General features: G+C 49.3%; 3 protein-coding genes across 3 annotated transcripts in view; 1 reads left to right on the top strand and 2 right to left on the bottom strand.

The window, feature by feature from the left end:
- Nucleotides 1-2,539: 2,539 nt before the first annotated feature.
- On the bottom strand, nucleotides 2,540-4,086 carry Npm3 (nucleophosmin/nucleoplasmin 3). Its single transcript, XM_004631568.2, has 5 exons — nucleotides 3,961-4,086; nucleotides 3,695-3,780; nucleotides 3,339-3,552; nucleotides 2,904-3,010; nucleotides 2,540-2,820 (listed from the first exon to the last, which is right to left on the bottom strand). Exons 1-4 carry the CDS (start codon nucleotides 4,064-4,066, stop codon nucleotides 2,913-2,915), a joined length of 504 nt encoding a protein of 167 aa, XP_004631625.1. The 5' UTR covers nucleotides 4,067-4,086; the 3' UTR covers nucleotides 2,540-2,820; nucleotides 2,904-2,912.
- A 955-nt stretch (nucleotides 4,087-5,041) lies between these two features.
- The window catches only part of Mgea5 (meningioma expressed antigen 5 (hyaluronidase)), a 34,907-nt gene continuing 26,568 nt past the window's right edge, over nucleotides 5,042-13,380 (bottom strand). Inside the window, exons 15-16 of the mRNA XM_004631450.2 lie at nucleotides 10,533-10,692; nucleotides 5,042-7,123 (exon numbers count right to left, since the gene is read on the bottom strand). Of these exons, the coding sequence (XP_004631507.1) occupies nucleotides 6,987-7,123; nucleotides 10,533-10,692 (297 nt within the window). The 3' untranslated portion in view covers nucleotides 5,042-6,986. The remainder of the gene's footprint in view (nucleotides 7,124-10,532; nucleotides 10,693-13,380) is intronic.
- Nucleotides 8,516-9,221, top strand: LOC101584528 (ATP synthase F(0) complex subunit C3, mitochondrial). Its single transcript, XM_023715642.1, has one exon. It carries the CDS (start codon nucleotides 8,641-8,643, stop codon nucleotides 9,064-9,066), a length of 426 nt encoding a protein of 141 aa, XP_023571410.1. The 5' UTR covers nucleotides 8,516-8,640; the 3' UTR covers nucleotides 9,067-9,221.

Below are 13,380 nucleotides of genomic sequence, written 5' to 3' on the forward strand. Positions count from 1 at the left end.
AGAGAGAGAGAGAGAGAGAGAGAGAGAGAGAGACAGAGAGAGAGAGACAGAGAGAGAGAGACAGAGACAGAGACAGAGACAGACCGACAGACTTCTCCCCACCATGAACAAAACTCCGAAAATAAGTCTGCTAGGCTGGGGTCTTTGCTGCTAGCCTACCTAGCAGTGTAGTGCATGCCTGTCCTGGGGTCACATCCACGATGCTCTGAGTACTTGCCCCACCTGGAGTGAGGATGAGGGGCAGAGAATCTGGTTCAGATCCCAATTCTACCCAGGGTTTAGCCCCAGGCAAGTCCTGAGGACGTGAGCTCAACCTCAGGGATCTTTGGCCACCTTCCCCCGCCGGGAGGAGACGGGCATCCCGGGGCCCAAGGGTCAGAGGTCAGCGTTTTGGTCCTACTCCCAGCTCCACCACGGGCTCCCCAGGACCAAATTCCTTCACACGTGAAAGGCTCCCAGGAGCCGGACCCTAACCACCATCGAGATTCTTCCGTTTCCACATAAGTGTGTCTCTGGGGATCCGGGACAGATGGGTCACTCCGCCAGCAGGCACCCGGTTCGGCCCGGCGCGCCGGTGACTGACAGACGCAGATGTTTCGCCGGGCGCAGGCCGCCCTCGCTCCCTCCCTAGCGCGCGCCTCCCGCCGGCTCCCTCCTTCCTTTATCTTATCAAAGCCCCGTAATTACAATTGCTATTTTGTTTCCTCGAATCTGCAATCAGAGCTCCCGGGCCAGAGGAGGGAGCGCCTGTCAACCTGATCGCTGAGCGAGACAGCCCGGCCACCTCTGCCGGCCGCGCCACGCCGCACACGCACACGCACACGCACACGCACACACGCTCCTTCCTCCCCAGGGAACGCCAACACGCACTCTCGTGGGCACGGACGGCCGCTCGGGTCGGCCGGGCGCACCCCCCGCCCCAGGCCAGTTAGCAGGCTGCGGAGGCTGCGTCCGCGCGGCGGCGCCCGGCGCTCAGGGCGCCCCCCGCTGTGCTCCGTGTGCAGAAACGTGGGCGGGGAGCGAGCGCAGACAGCGCCCAGCCGCGCTCGCGGCCGCCGCGTCGGGCCGCAGATTTAGGGAGCAGGGGCCGATGTGGATTGGGCGCTCTCCGCTCCCGCTCCCCCGGGGTGCCCCGCGAGGAACACAATGGGGAGAGCCTGGGGCGGAGCCGCGCGGGTGCTGTCGAGCGGTGGACAGGTGACTGGACGTGGCTGCGCGCGTCCGGTCAAGCCAAGCGCGAGCCAGAGACTTGGCTGCTGCGCGCGAGGGCGTAGGGTCGCCCAGTTCCTCCCTCCCGTCTTTCTCGCCCAGCGCACGCTGGCCGGCGAGCCTAAGTGATTTACCCCCGCGCCGTCCGCGTACGCAGAGCCGCCGGGTCCCTGTCGGGCCTCGCAGGCCCCTTTCACCTGAGTGCCCTGCCCTGGCTGGATTAGATTCTGCGGCCCCGCAGCCTGGGGCGCGGGCCCGCCGTGAGCGGTCGGTTCCAAAGTCGGCTACTAGGGGGCGCTAGCCCCTCCCTGTGGTCCCTCCCGATCCCGACGCAGTGTTCCCGGCCCAGGCCCGGCTGGTAGTGCAGGACCCTGATCACTGCCACACAGAGGGCACATCTCCGTTTGTACTCAACTCGAGGACCACGGGCACGGGGGGCGGACAATGCTTTTCCTTACTGTGGGACCCTCTCTTCCAAGTCCTCAGCCACACCAAAGCTACCCTTCGGCCTTATCGGGGCCCCTCCTCCCTGCCTACTCACTTGCCCAGCCCTGCTCTCTGTCCATCCGCAGCCTGTCTGGCCCCAGACTGCCGGGGGAGGTACTGTTTTGTTTGTTTGTTTGTTTGTGGACCACTGACACCCCCTATCAACACAACTGCTGAACTGCTGACCCCAGAGCAGGTCCCAGGAGCTCTTGATCACACAAGCACACCCCTCTTCTCTTGTTCGCTGTAGCAGAAGCCAATACATCTCAGGACCCGACTCCAGCACAGAGACCCCACACCGGGTGGTGGGCTGGGGGTGGGCACTGTGGGCCAGGAGGCTGATTCCCAAGGGCTCTTTTCTGCCCCCATATGCCAGGCCACCAGGATTTTGGTTTCTTGTCACCCAATCTGGCCAATCCCCTCCATCTGGCCCTGGGAGTCAGGTTTCTAAGGGCCCAGTCTGAAAGACTAAAGGAGGAGCAAAGAGCGGTCCGGGCCACCTCTCCCGGGCCCTCTCTGGGCTGGGGATGCACATTCCTCAGGCTGCTTAAGCCCACTTATCTGCCCCCTGCCCATCAGCCTGAGTGCTGACAGAGGCCCAGACTCCTTGTTTGGACGCTGATAACCTCCTGGACGGACCCCCACCCCCCGCAGGGGCTGGGAATGAGCAGGGCTAGCGAGAGCCCCTCCAACAAGGCACCTGGGGCCCTGGGGGCTGCCAGGTTCCCTAGTCCTTCACCAGGCCCCAGATCCAGGACCCCTTTATGCGGCCGTAGTGCCACCTGGTGGTCCCTAGGGAAACATCACCCGAGCACAGGAGAAAGGCACACAAATGAGTTGCAAAACAAAACCTATCACTTTATTTCAAACTTTACCTAAAACTGTAAAAAGTGTTAAAAATGTGTGGTTATTAGTTTCAAATTCAACTTCCAATTCACAGGCAAGTGACGAGGGAGGGTCAAAGTCCTTCCTATTGTACAGGTAAGGGGAGCCGGCGGTGGGGGGCCAGCATTGGGCCGAGTCCCTCCCCCCAGAGCGCTCCTTTTCAGCGGAGAAGAAACATTTACAATCTTGAAACGTGTCCAGGAACGCCGGGCATGAACACGTAGCAGGCAGCTTCCTGACCTGAAAAAGGGAGACGGCTGTGCGTCCAGGCTCTCCCCGCAGCCCAGACCCCAGACCCGCGGGGCTCTGATCCTGGCACTCACCACAAAGGGCTAGGGCCTGGGCCCCCTTTTTTTAGCGGGGAGGACGGGGCACAAGTCCGCTGCTTCTTCCTCCTCCTCTTCCTCAGAAACATCATTGCTTAAAGTAACTGTGGGACACGCGTGCAGGAGAGAGGCGTGGTTAAAGCCAGGCCTTCTTTACACCATGCCACTTACTGCTGCCCTGCGTGCTACGCCGGGAGCGACGCCTGCTCAGAGAGCACAGCGCAGCTGGGAAGATGCTCAGGTACTGCGCGAGGTGTGCGTGTGGGGAGAGCCGAGGGAGTCCACGGCCCCTGGGCTGGAGAAACCGGCAGGCAGCGGGGCGCGGGAGGCTCGGGTGGGACGGCGAGGAGGGCGCCCGCTGTGGAGGGGGACACTGGCACTGCGCAGGAGAGGCAGGGATGAGGAAGGCCGGCGGCCCGCCCCTCCTCTCACCAATCTGGTGCCGGCCGGTGATCCGCACCGGGCCGGAGCCCGACTTCAGGCGGAAGGTTACAGGCGGCTGGAGCTGGAAGTCATCCAAACTGAGCATGGGCTGGCACGACAGCCGGAGGTTGGCCACGGGGACCGCGATCTCCTGGTGGGCGTGGTTCCGGGCCACCACTTCCACCACGTTACACTCGTCCTTGGCTCTTTCGGTCAGGCAGAGCTGGGAAAAGAGCACGGGAGCGCGGCCTCAAGGTCTCCCCTCTCGCAGGGCTCACGCCCACAGTGGACACGCGGCTAGCACGCGGCCGGCCGCCGAAATGCGGGTCCGGCCGGCGCCCCGGGCCGCCCGAGCCGCGGCTCACCATGGTCAGGGCCAGCACGTGCTCCGCGTCGTCCTCCTCCTCAGCTCGGAAGGTGAAGGAGCGGGTGTGGCTGGAGAGCTCGCAGCCTGCGAGGAGACAGGGGCAGCCGCCCGGGGTGGCTCGCGTGCGCGGAAGCGGCGCGGTCCCACCGCGTCGGGCCGGCTGCGCGCGGGCAGGCCCCGCACGTGCGCCAGGACGCCCGCGGCTCCGAGCCCTGCGCACGCCAGCGCCGCGGCCCTCCCTCCTTCCGCACCCCTCCCCAGTACCGAAAAAGAAGCTGTCCATGGTGACCGGGGCCGGGACCCGCAGGCCCCGGGCGCCCCCGACCCGGACCCGGCTCTCGGAGCTCAGGAACGCCGCGGCGGCGGCCATGCTGCGAAGCCGTCCTCTAACCCCACCCCAGCGTGCGGGCCCGGCAGCTTCCGGCCACGCCCCTTAAAGGGCCGACGCTGGGGACGCCGTAGACCACAGAAGCAACTCCACAGCGGACTGGGACTTGGGTACACGTGAGAGCCTCTTCAGCTCACCGCCTCCTCTATAGTATGCACATCTAGGACAGGCTTTCCTTAAAAGGGGTTCGTTTACCTACAAGTGTCCTCTTCTTTCTGCAGTCTTTCACCAAGGCAGGGTTCAGACTTCTGATGCTAGGGATTGATCCCAGGGCCTTCATATTGAACCACACATACTGAGTCCATCGCCAGCCCCTGCCCTTAAAATGCTGAAGTGGGACTCAGAATTCGTGAACTTTCTGCCTCAGCCTCCCAAGTCTGGGTTGGGCCACCACACAGGGCTGCTTATCAAAAAGAATGCTAGGATTCGCTTGTGGAGCCCACGGAAAAAATTTGGACTCCATGAATTTTAACCCTGTCTTCCTGCTTCCTTGCAGTATGACCCTGACCCCGCAGGATTCCTATGGTGCTCCTCCACTCTCCATCCACCTGGCCGGATGGCAGGATGCTGGTGCTAGTCAGGTCAGACGAAGAACGGGACCGCTAGTCCTGGCAGATCTGTTTTTTTAGCTTCTAGTTTCAGATCAGAACATGCTTGTGTTTTTAAGTTCTATTTCACACCACTTAAGTCTTTCCACAGAATCAGGCAAACCGCATTTGCTATCCCATGAGATAACTGAACTTTTCAGGGTAATGCCCTATCATCCACTCAAGTTGTAACTTGAAAAGGAAGGCTTAAATAAGAACTAGTCCATTTTTCTTCTTCGCTTTTGCCTTGCTTTGAGGAAAAAGGAAATTTCTTTACTGGGCCCAGGAACAGGGGAAGGCTGCCTTCAAGACCCAGCCTAACTTGCTCGGGGGACAGACAGGAAGTAGGCACACACAGTACAACAGCACACACATTCACTTCAAGTTTTATTTTGCCTCTTACATGGTCTTCAGATAGTTTTACAGTTTGTATTCTATAGGGACTGAACTGCGATCTAAACAATGAAACATCCCAACCTTAATAAATACTCATAACCATGGAAATAGCATAGCATTTTACAATCCTAGAGTGATGAAGCTTTAAGTATAGAGCTGGACATCTGTTCCACATTTTAATCCATGTGATAAGACCAGTCCAAGTAATTAAAAGCCAAGATAAAACCAAAAAGAACTTGTTTAAAAATCCTGATCCCATGAGACTGACCTCAAAATGCTCCAGATAAAATAACGCTGTAGGATGTAGACTACTAGTGCTTGGGATACGGAAAGTGAGTAACATTCACCTGTCTTAAACATCATTTAGTGGGTGTCTTCCCTTCATCTCAGCCCTGAAAACTGTGAACTTGGTCTCAGCTTTGTAACACAGCACATCCTATTAGGTAGATTTCTACCCTAAGAACAGTAACCTCTTTCTCCTCACCAGTTCAACACTCTCCTAAGCCTTGGTTGGAGGTCAACTAGGTACAGTGCTTTAAGGCTGTATGAACACCCACAGCTGGGCAGTTCCACAAAGGAAGACAGTTCAATTTTCCTTCTCCTTGTTCACAGAGCGCCAAGCTGAACCAATGTGCAAAGCTGTAGGTAAGCAAAGTAACAAAACACTGATACAAATCTATGGAGAAGTCAGCCAGCCATGATGAAAAAACTGATTCCTGTAGAGATTATCTGCCAGCCTCATGCTCAGAACCCTTGAAAAACACCAAATCTAAATTAAAATACATGAAGCTTTCAAATCTGTGATTCAAGAAAAAAGAAATGGGTAGCCATAAAGTATGCTCATTCTTTTAAAAATTAAGATAAATCATGCAAGTATTAGACTGATTTAGTTAAACCAGTAATCACAGGTGTAGAAATTAAGATACCTGATACAAGAGCAAATGAGACCATCCAGTTCCCCTCCCTACTTGACAGATGTTCAAACCAACACTGCACACACTGATCTGCTGAGATTATTTTTCAGAAGCAACTTCATGCTGCCACAAATTGAGTCCTATGAAATGAGGCTCTCGTACTCAAGAGGGTCATGGCCTATCCCTACATGGGAAACATAAAGAATAAAGCTTCTCAAGAAGAGAAAGAAAGAAAATCCAACTTCTAATTTACATTATTCAAAGTGCCATCCTGAACCACACCTTCTCATTTCATAAAGAAAAAAATTACAAAAATGGTCAACAAAAGATAATCAGGTTAATAGCTAATTTATATACAAAGGAATTTACAAATTTATCTATTTTAGGCTTTTGCCAAGAACAACTGCACTGTCCCTACCACGTACAACATGCCCAAGCCAATGGTTGCTGCAGGAGACAACTGGCCATGGCTTTACAAAAAGCAAAACATTGCCCCAAACTGCCAACACTTACTCAGCTTCAACTAATGCCACACCATCACCCAACTGGGAAACTGGGAGCATTCAGCCGCCAAGTCTCTGAAGCCCACTAAGTATTTCTCTCACCTCTGCTATGTCTCCAAAGAATGAGACATTTAATAAGCCATAGATGACAGAAGTAATTCTGATTCTCTTAGGCGAGAAATCCAACCACACTGGATGCAGAAAATAGTGCTGACTACATTTATTCAAGACCCTTCTCCCTAAAGAATCCCACGTAGGAGATCTTGGTACCCGAGATGAGACACAAAACCCAAAAGAGCAGCCCAAATCTGTTTTATACAGGACTTGCAACAATACTATCTTCTTCCAGCCAGAGAGTGGTCTCAATGTATGATGGGTGAACTTTACACAGTCTTGTTTCCAATTCAATGGTTAATTCATTGCTGCTCCGGACGCTGAACTGTCTGAAGACCCCCAACTACCAACAAGGTGGAATTAAGACAGTCCACAGTGACATCAAATGTCACAGGCTCCGACCAAGTATAACCACATCCTTTGGAAATCCTTCCATTTTTGCAATTTCAAAACAGCCTAACTTGCTGTAGAACTCGAGAATTCTTTTATCATCTGGTCTCACTTCACAGAAAGCCCCGCGGGAGCCTAGAAATAAAAACATTCAAAACGGAAATGTCTATTACCAAAACGAATTATGTATAAATTGTATCAAATTTATACCAAATTCTGAAAGTTATTAATAATATTAAAAAATGATTTAAATTCTTCCCCCCAAAGCAAGTCTTTTGGGATATAAGTGTAAGAAAAGGTCCCAGAACTTTGGAGACTGAGGTAGGAGGATCCCCATAAAATTGGAGGCCAGCCTGAACTATGTAATGAGACGTTATCTTAAAAAAAGAAAACAAGGTACAGCATACAATTTTTCAAAATAAAGTGCCTTTTAGGGGCTTACAGGGCACATATATTCTAAGCCTATATATTCTAAGACAAATCTCATTTATTTGTTGTAATTTTAAGACATTTGTGTGTGTGTATGCAGGGTCTCACTACACAGCTTGGACTCACAATGATCCTATTTTCAGCCTCCCTAGTGCTGGGATTACAGGTGCATGCCACCATGCCCGTACTCCATCACCACCTCAGCAAGCCCGCGAGGTGGGGCTGGCATGGTGTGTGGTGCCAGGGATTGAACCCTGGCTTCTGTACTGGCCTAAGCAAGTGCTTGGCCTGCTGAGCTATCTTGCTGGCCCAGACTTATTTTTTCTAGCCAGACATGTCATCCTAACACTCAAGGAGGAGGCTGAGCAGGAGGCAGCTGAGGCAGGAGGATACAGCAAGTTCAAGGTCAGTCGGGGCAACATAGTGACTTCAAAGCCAACCTAAACTACAAAGTGAGATCTAACTCACCTGTTTTTCCAAATTATCTTTCTAGCTGGGCATGAGGACACACAGCTGTAATTTCACAAAATAGGATGGTGGCGAGTTTTAGTCCAGGATGGGCAATGGGCAACTTAGTAACTTCATGAGACTATCTCCAAAAAAAAAAAAAAAAAAACGCTGGCACTATAGCTCAGTGCAATCCAAAAAAAGGAAAAATGAAAAAAGAAAAAACAAAAACAAAAACCCTTCTTAAAGTTAAATTATTCCATCAAAGGATAAAGGAAAAGCAATGTAAATGATGAAAAGACACAAGAATAAATGAGGGGCATTTTCTTCTTTCTGGTACCAGGGATCAAACTCAGAATCAAACTGCAGGCCCTTATGCTGCTGAGCTATCTCCCTGGCAGAATGAGAGGCATTTTTTATGGATCAACAACTGTAAGGCTTCGTAAACTAGTTAAGTTTTGTAAGGCCTGAGGGTTAAAAAAAAAATTTTCTTTTTGCATCTTTAAGGGATTTATTTAAAAAGAAAATATGGAGAAACCATCGCTCTTCCTCTTTCTGTGAGCGGCCTTAGGAGACCTGTGAAAATGGTTCACTACTCTCTTGAGCCAGAAAACCCCACAAAATCATGCAAATCAAGAAGCTCAAATCTGAGCTCCACTCCTTCGACCTCTGCCGCCGCCGCCGCCGCCGCCGCCTCGCGGAAAGAGAGGAAGCAGGAGAGGAGCCCACGTCGCCTGTCACCTACATCCTCCTGCCGCGCCCCTCGGAAGACTAAAATGTTCGCCTGCGCCAAGCTCGCCTACACCCCCGCTCTGATCCGAGCTGGATCCAGAGTAGCATACAGACCAATTTCTGCAGCAGTGTTACCTCGACCAGAGGCTAGGACTGGAGAGGGCTCTACAGTATTTAATGGGGCCCAGAATGGTGTGTGTCAGCTAATCCGAAGGGAGTTTCAGACCAGTGCAATCAGCAGAGACATTGATACTGCTGCCAAATTTATTGGTGCAGGTGCTGCAACAGTAGGCGTGGCTGGTTCTGGGGCTGGTATTGGAACAGTCTTTGGCAGCCTTATCATTGGTTATGCCAGAAACCCTTCGCTGAAGCAGCAGCTGTTCTCATATGCTATCCTGGGATTTGCCTTGTCTGAAGCTATGGGTCTCTTTTGTTTGATGGTTGCTTTCTTGATCTTGTTTGCCATGTAACAGAAATTACTGCTTGAAATGTTGGCACTCATAGTAATTACGGATATAATTCTGTGTATTTTACTGTGACTCTGAAAACTGTAGTGTTGGTGTCATGGAAATGTACATTATTTCCAAATTCATTTCATTAAAGATGAAAACTTTAAAAAAAAAAAAAAAAAAAAAAAAAAGAAGCTCAAATCTTCGTGTTCACTTTAAGAACATGCATGAAACTGCCCAGTCATCAAGGGTGTGCATATCCAAAAGGCCACCAAGAGTCTGAAGGATGTCACTTTAAAGAAGCAATGTGTACCATTCCAGCGTTACAATGGTGGAGTTGGTAGGTGTGCCCAGGCCAAACTGGGGCTGGACACAGGGTCAGGGGCCCAAAAAAAGTGCTGAATTTTTGCTGCACATGCTTAAAAATGCAGAGTAATGGTGAGCTTAAGGGGTTAGATGTAGATGCTCTGGTTACTGAACATACCCAGGTGAGCAAAACACCCAAGATGTGCCGCCGTACTTACAGAGCTCATGGCCGGATTAGCCCTAGTGAGCTCCCCTGCCACACTGAGATGATCCTTACTGGAAAGGAACAAACTGTTCCTAAACCAGAGGAGGAAGTTACACAGAAGAAAAGGATATCCCAGAAGAAACAAAAACTTATGGCACAGGAGTAAATTAAGCATAAAATAAATGCAAATAAATTTTTTAAAAAGAAAATATGTAATGAAGACCATATGTAGACCTTAAAGAATAAAACATTTACTACCTGGCCCCCTTCAAAAAAAGTTTTCAGACCACAAGCACAAGGGCCTGAGTTCAATCCCCAGTTCCTCCGAACAAAACAAAGCATTTTTGAAGACTGAGTTTAAGTAACAAGCTGTTACACATCACGTTCCTGAGTAAAGTTTCTTCCTGAGCAGTATTCTTCTATTTTTGAAGTCTGGGTGACTAAAGCCAGGAAGCACTGAAAACTACACATCCTTGACCACCGGCCCGCCCCCTCAAGTGCAGTCGCCCAGGCTGGCCTCTAACTGGCATTGCTCTTCACTCTGCCTCCCTAGAAGCTGGGCTGACAGGTGCGCACCACGCCACACCTGCCCAGGCACTTTTCAAGGTTAATACACAAGGGCTTCTTACATCACTGGTAATTCAGAAAGAGAAACTGAGCGTAGTGGCATGACACATGGCTGTAAGTCAGTTACTTGGAAGGCTGAGAGGAAGATCACACAAAAGGTCGAGGCCAGGCTGAACAACACACACACACACAGTGACATTTATTTTTATTTATTTATTTATTTTTGGCGGAACCGGGGATTGAACTCAGGCCCTTGTACTTGCCAGGCAAGTGCTTATTCTACTGAGCCATTTCCCCAGCCCCTACAGTGACATTTAAATCACAATTTTCTTCTTTTTTTTTTTATAGCCAAAATACAGTCCTTACCCTTTCCTTACCCAAACAATGCCAAATCTAGATATACACTCACCATTAGCCTTCAACGAAGACAGGAGGCAAGCCATCATACTTTTAGCCACACTTGGGTCAGTTACTTTTTTGTGAATATCCATCTTTATCAGAGAAGGGAAATTGGCAAGAAAAGTTTCTGGCAACACTTCCTGTTCTTCATGGAAACTCAACATTATTTTCTGGAAAAAAAAAAAAAAAGAATCTTTCAAATTTTGACAATTATCCATTATTAAGAGTATGTATCAGGGCTGGGGAGATGGCTCAGTGAAATAAGCACTTCCCTGGCAAGCGCAAGGCCCTGAGTTCAATCCCTGGTTCCGCAAAAAAACCACAAAAAACAAAAAAGAGTATATATCTATGCTCAGGAATTCAGTAACAGGAATGGGAAAGCAAGATTTACTAAGTCTTCCAATCATTACTTATGGAACAATTTACTAGCATATAATTCTTTCTAGCTGAAGGGATTTTATTTTTAGTACGTTTACCTGGGGGAGGTTGAGGGAATATGTTCAGTGGTATAGCACCTGGCTACCATGTACCAGACGCTGGGTTCAATCCCCAGCAAACATAACAAAAAAAGCATGCATGTATTGTGGTAAACTGGATTGGATCTCAGAATAAAGGACACCAGAGGAAGAAACAGTAAAATCTGTAATTAATACTAATGTACCAAGGATGGTTTCTCAGACTTGATGTGCAAAATAGAAAAGGGGTTTGGAAGAACTCTGTATTAACTAAGTTTTCTGTAAATCTAAAATGTATTTATTTATTTTATTTATCTGGTACAGGGTCTCACTACACAGCTCAGACTCGTAGTGATCTAGAATTTATTTGAAATTATATACTATTTTGGCCAGGTGTGGTGACACATATCTGTAATCTTAGCACTCAGGAGGCAGAAGCAGAACTGTGAAGAGTTCAAGGTCAGCCTGAGCTGCACGATGAGTTCAAGGCCATCTGAATTACACAGTGAGACCCTGTCTCAAAAAAATCAAAAATAATTCTTAAAAATTTAATGTACTACTTAAACAACCAACATACTTAACACTATTGTATACACTAAATGGTTAAGGTTAGCCAGTTGTTAATTCCACCCCCTTGGGAGGCCAAAGCTGTAGGATCACAAGTTTAATCCTAATGTGGACAACTCAGTAAGATCCAGTTTCAACATAAAATAAATAAAGGGCTGTGATACAACTCAATATAAAGAGGAGTATTAAAGAGAGGGACCAGTGAGATAGCTCAGCAGACTAAGCACCTCCTCTGGCAAGCACAGGGACCAGGATTCCATCCCCAGTCCCGCATGCCCCCAGGGTGCGCTGAGCTGGTTACCAGAGTCCCGGCATGGTGGGGCACCCAGCACTAGGGAGGCTGAAAACAGGAGGATCACCACAAGTCCAAGCTATGCAGTGAGACCCTGTACCAAATACACAAGAATGGAAATAAAAACAAGACTGACCAACCGACCATATATTTCAACACAAATTTTAAACACTCTGTAGCCTGTGATCCCAGCACTTGGGAGGCTGAGGCAGAAAGAGCCACAAGTTTGAAGGCAGTCTGGGCTACATAGTGAGATCCTGTCTCAAAAGCGAGAGAGCAGGCTGGGGAGATAGCTCAGCAGTCTAAGCATCTGCCTGCAAAGTGCAAGGACCCACATTCAATCTCTGGTATTGCATGCTGTGCTGGCCCCAGAACCCAAGCATGCCATGCCAGCCCCAAAACTGGCGTGATAGTGCGTGCTTGTAATCCGGATTACAGGCTGAGAAAGAGGCTGAGAAAGGAGGATCACTACGAGCCTGAACTATGTGGTGAGAACCTATATGCAGTAAATAAATACAAACAAAAACAAAAAACCCCCAAGAGCCCTTGATTAGCATTAGCCTGTGCAAGGCCCTAGGCTCAGTATCTGGCACTATTTTAAAACAAAAACCTTGTATGCTGAGTGCAATAATCTAAGTTACTTGATAGACTTAATCAGAAAGATCACAGAGGTCAACTTGGGTAATTCAAGACCTTTCTCAAAATAAAACGAGCTGGTGATGTAGTTCAGTATACAGCATCCTTGGTTCAATTTCAATCCCCATATTGTAAAAAAAAATGTTTGCCATACAACGAATACAATGTAATAATAGCTACAATAAAAGTGAACTTTGTATAATCCCATTATGAAAACTGTCAGGTGTGTAATAGCAGCACACCCACAGCTTAGGCAACTGCAGGCTACACTGTCTGTGCCACTTCAAGGAAGACAGGACACACCAAGCCAGCTTTCTATTGCAGCCACTGAGCTCATGGAAGGAGGCGAAAAGCAGTGCTTAAAACAACAGAAGAGAATGCCTTTGAGTGGGGAAGAGAATTTTAGAAGAGAGAAAAAGAGCATGGGAAAGAAAATACGTCATAAATGATAGCCCAAATATACAACTAAAACTATTTACTAAACCTAAAAATTATCCTCAAGAAGGAAACTTTTAAATATATACTGATTGGGCCAGGGAGATAGCTCAGTAGAATAAGCGCCTACCTGGCAAGCACAGGGTCCTGAGTTTAATCCCTGGTACCGCGCTTCCCAACACACACACACACACACACACACACACACACACACACACACACACAGATTACATAAAGAAAACCATAAGCTAACATGGAGTACACAATACATTTTTACAGGAAAATTCATTTAAACAGGACATCAAGAAAGCAAATGTGGGGTTGGTGAGATGGCTCAGTGGTCTAAAGCACCTACTTAAAACAAGCTTAGCAAAGTACAGGGACCGAGGGGCTGGTGAGATGGCTCAGTGGTCTAAAGCACCTACCTAGAACAAGCTAAGCAAAGCACAGGGACCGTGGTTCAATCCCCCAGC

This window comes from Octodon degus, unplaced genomic scaffold (assembly GCF_000260255.1).
Source record: "Octodon degus isolate 3935 unplaced genomic scaffold, OctDeg1.0 scaffold00042, whole genome shotgun sequence".
NCBI classification, from domain to species: Eukaryota; Metazoa; Chordata; class Mammalia; order Rodentia; family Octodontidae; genus Octodon; species Octodon degus.

Bases quoted from the DNA above. Each gene is read 5' to 3' on its own strand.
- Npm3 (XM_004631568.2), bottom strand. From the start codon at position 4,066: ATGGCCGCCGCCGCGGCGTTCCTGAGCTCCGAGAGCCGGGTCCGGGTC. The intron at 3,781-3,960 runs GTACTGGGGAGG...GTCTCCTCGCAG, and splicing joins CATGGACAGCTTCTTTTTCG to GCTGCGAGCTCTCCAGCCAC. The intron at 3,553-3,694 runs GTGAGCCGCGGC...CTCTTTTCCCAG, and splicing joins ACGTGCTGGCCCTGACCATG to CTCTGCCTGACCGAAAGAGC.
- LOC101584528 (XM_023715642.1), top strand. From the start codon at position 8,641: ATGTTCGCCTGCGCCAAGCTCGCCTACACCCCCGCTCTGATCCGAGCT.